This window comes from Colobus angolensis, unplaced genomic scaffold, assembly GCF_000951035.1.
Source record: "Colobus angolensis palliatus isolate OR3802 unplaced genomic scaffold, Cang.pa_1.0 Scaffold75, whole genome shotgun sequence".
Taxonomy (NCBI): domain Eukaryota; kingdom Metazoa; phylum Chordata; class Mammalia; order Primates; family Cercopithecidae; genus Colobus; species Colobus angolensis.
The window spans coordinates 2,607,080-2,609,567 of record NW_012121265.1 but is presented as its reverse complement, the minus strand read 5'-3'; the positions used below and the strand labels follow the sequence as shown (position 1 = coordinate 2,609,567).

The following is a 2,488-nucleotide window of genomic DNA, read 5'->3' as shown; positions in this document are numbered from 1 at the left end:
ATCTCCTGACCTCGTGATCCACCCGCCGCGGCCTCCCAAAGTGCTGGGATTACAGACGTGAGCCACTGCGCCTGGCCTATTCTCAAATTCTTTTGGAAAAAAGAGAGGGTATACATAAACACACTCAGACAACAGAATTCCTTTCAGAACTAACCTCCATGAAGCCATAATTAAATGCCATCAAGCAAGGCTTTCTGTAGATATCTGGTAGGCAGTGTTTTCATGTGAAATATTAATAACTCTTTAGTGATGTACAATAAAACATGTTCATCTAAAAATTTTTGATTAGTATTTCCGTTGTGGAAAAACTTATTCACCTTCAATGTATTTATATAAGGGGTCCTAACATTGTCTTTCATTCATTCATTAAATATTTACTGAGCACCTTCTGTGTACCAGAATCTCTTCTGGACACTGAGGCTGCACCAGTGGACAAGGCAAACAATATCCTTGGGTGCATCCTAGTAAGGGACAATGTAGCCTTGTGGCATTTAGGATGACATAATGAACAACCCATTGTACCACATTTTATACATTTTTTTCTTGAATTAAATGTCTCTGTATCTGCTACAGCAGAAATCCCAAGAATCCAGTTCCCACTATGGTCAAATTCCAGTTTGGAGATGATGTTAAACTTTAGCAGAGATGATATATCTATAACAGGCTATAAGTTTTGTCAGTTGCATTGGGGTTAAAATGATGTCGTGTCAGTCAAGGAAGGAATTTATCCTAGTCCTCTGATATGTTAACTAGTAATTAATAAAGATCCTGAATTATGTATCTGTTTATTGTGCCCCTTCCACCAGAATCTGTTCCAGGTGGAAAGTGTGAACTGTATCTGTGTGGACTGGAAAGGTGGCTCCCGAACTGGATACACACAAGCGTCACAGAACATCAGGATTGTGGGAGCAGAAGTAGCGTATTTTGTTGAAGTTCTGAAGGTAATTACCCCTGTATTGTATAAAAGCCTGTACACATGGTTTTCCAGATTGTCTTTCCAAAAAAAAAAAAGTCTGTAGATTTAATCATAGATAAAGACATTTCTCTACTCAGATATGACATTTCCCTTGGTTACAAAGAAAATTTTTTTTAAAAATCTAGCTTTGGGTTTCATCAATAACCCATTATGTTAATAAACTAGTTCTTTTTGGCTGGGTGCAGTGGCTCACGCCTGTAATCCCAACACTTTGGGAGGCTGAGACAGGCGGATCACGAGATCAGGAGATCGAGACCATCCTGGCTAACACGGTGAAACCCTGCCTCTACTAAAAATACAAAAAATTAGCCAGGCGTGGTGGCGGGCGCCTGTAGTCCCAGCTACTCGGGAGGCTAAGGCAGGAGAATGGCCTAAACCCAGGAGGTGGGGCTTGCAGTGAGCCGAGATCACGCCTGCACACCAGCCTGGGTGACAGAGCAAGACTCCATCTAAAATAAAATAAAATAAAATAAAATAAAAATAAAGTAGTTTTTAAAATTTAACTTATTCAAGCAATTGGTAGGTTGTTTTTAATAAATTCCACGAGTATTTGTTTTAATTTTACTAGTTATTACCTACGTGAACCTTAAAATTAATCTAGTTTTGTTTGATTTTAGTTTTGTTTTCTTAAGAGAAGCACAGTGATAACAAGCTAACCTCATTTGGTAACAAAAAAACACAGAAAATGTTATACTAAAATGTGTTTAAATAACTGTTTTTATTTTTACTTTCTAATCCAAATACTTGCTTCATCATCTCTGGATAACAGCTCTTCATATTCATTAAGGTTTATCTCTCCAACAAAATACAGCCCTTCTTCCTCCAGATTAAAAGTTAAACCCATTTCCATTTTTCATTATAACTATTTAAAAAAACACAGATGTCAAGTGCTTTGGAAAGGCAGTGTATCTTCTTGACACTGAAGTTTTTGAAGGTTCGCCCCCTGCGCCCCTCACGAATTCTGCAACACAGTCACGCACCACACAAGGATGTGTAGGTCAATGATGGACTTCAGATATGATGGAGGTCCCATAAGATGACAGTGCAGCTAAAAAATTCCTATTGCCTTGTGACTTATAGCTATCATGATACCATAGCACAACATATCACTCATGGATTTGTGGTCATGCTGGTATAAACAAACCTACTGCACTCCCAGTTATATAAAACTCTACCACATATAATCATGTACGGTATATAATACATGATAATGATAATAAATGATGACATTACTGGTTTACATATTTACTATACTTTTTATCATTATTTTAAAGTATACTCCTTCTAATTATTAAAAAAAAAAAAAGAAAAACAGCCTCAGGCAGATCCTTTAGGAAGTATTCCAGAAGAAGACATGTTATCATAGGAAATGACAGCTTCATGCATGTTATTGCCCCTGAAGACCTTCCAGGAAATAAGATGTGGAGGTGGAAGACAGTGAGGTTGATGATCCTGACCCTGTATAGGCCTAGGCTAATGCAGGTGTTTGTGTCTTAGTTTTTAACAAAAAAT

At 37.5% G+C, this 2,488-nt stretch overlaps 1 protein-coding gene across 1 annotated transcript in view; it reads left to right on the top strand.

Moving 5' to 3' along the window:
- PNLIP (pancreatic lipase) overlaps positions 1 to 2,488 on the top strand; it is a 16,539-nt gene that overhangs the window by 4,313 nt on the left and 9,738 nt on the right. The window contains exon 5 of the mRNA XM_011927920.1: positions 807 to 941. Within this exon, the coding sequence (XP_011783310.1) occupies positions 807 to 941 (135 nt within the window). The remainder of the gene's footprint in view (positions 1 to 806; positions 942 to 2,488) is intronic.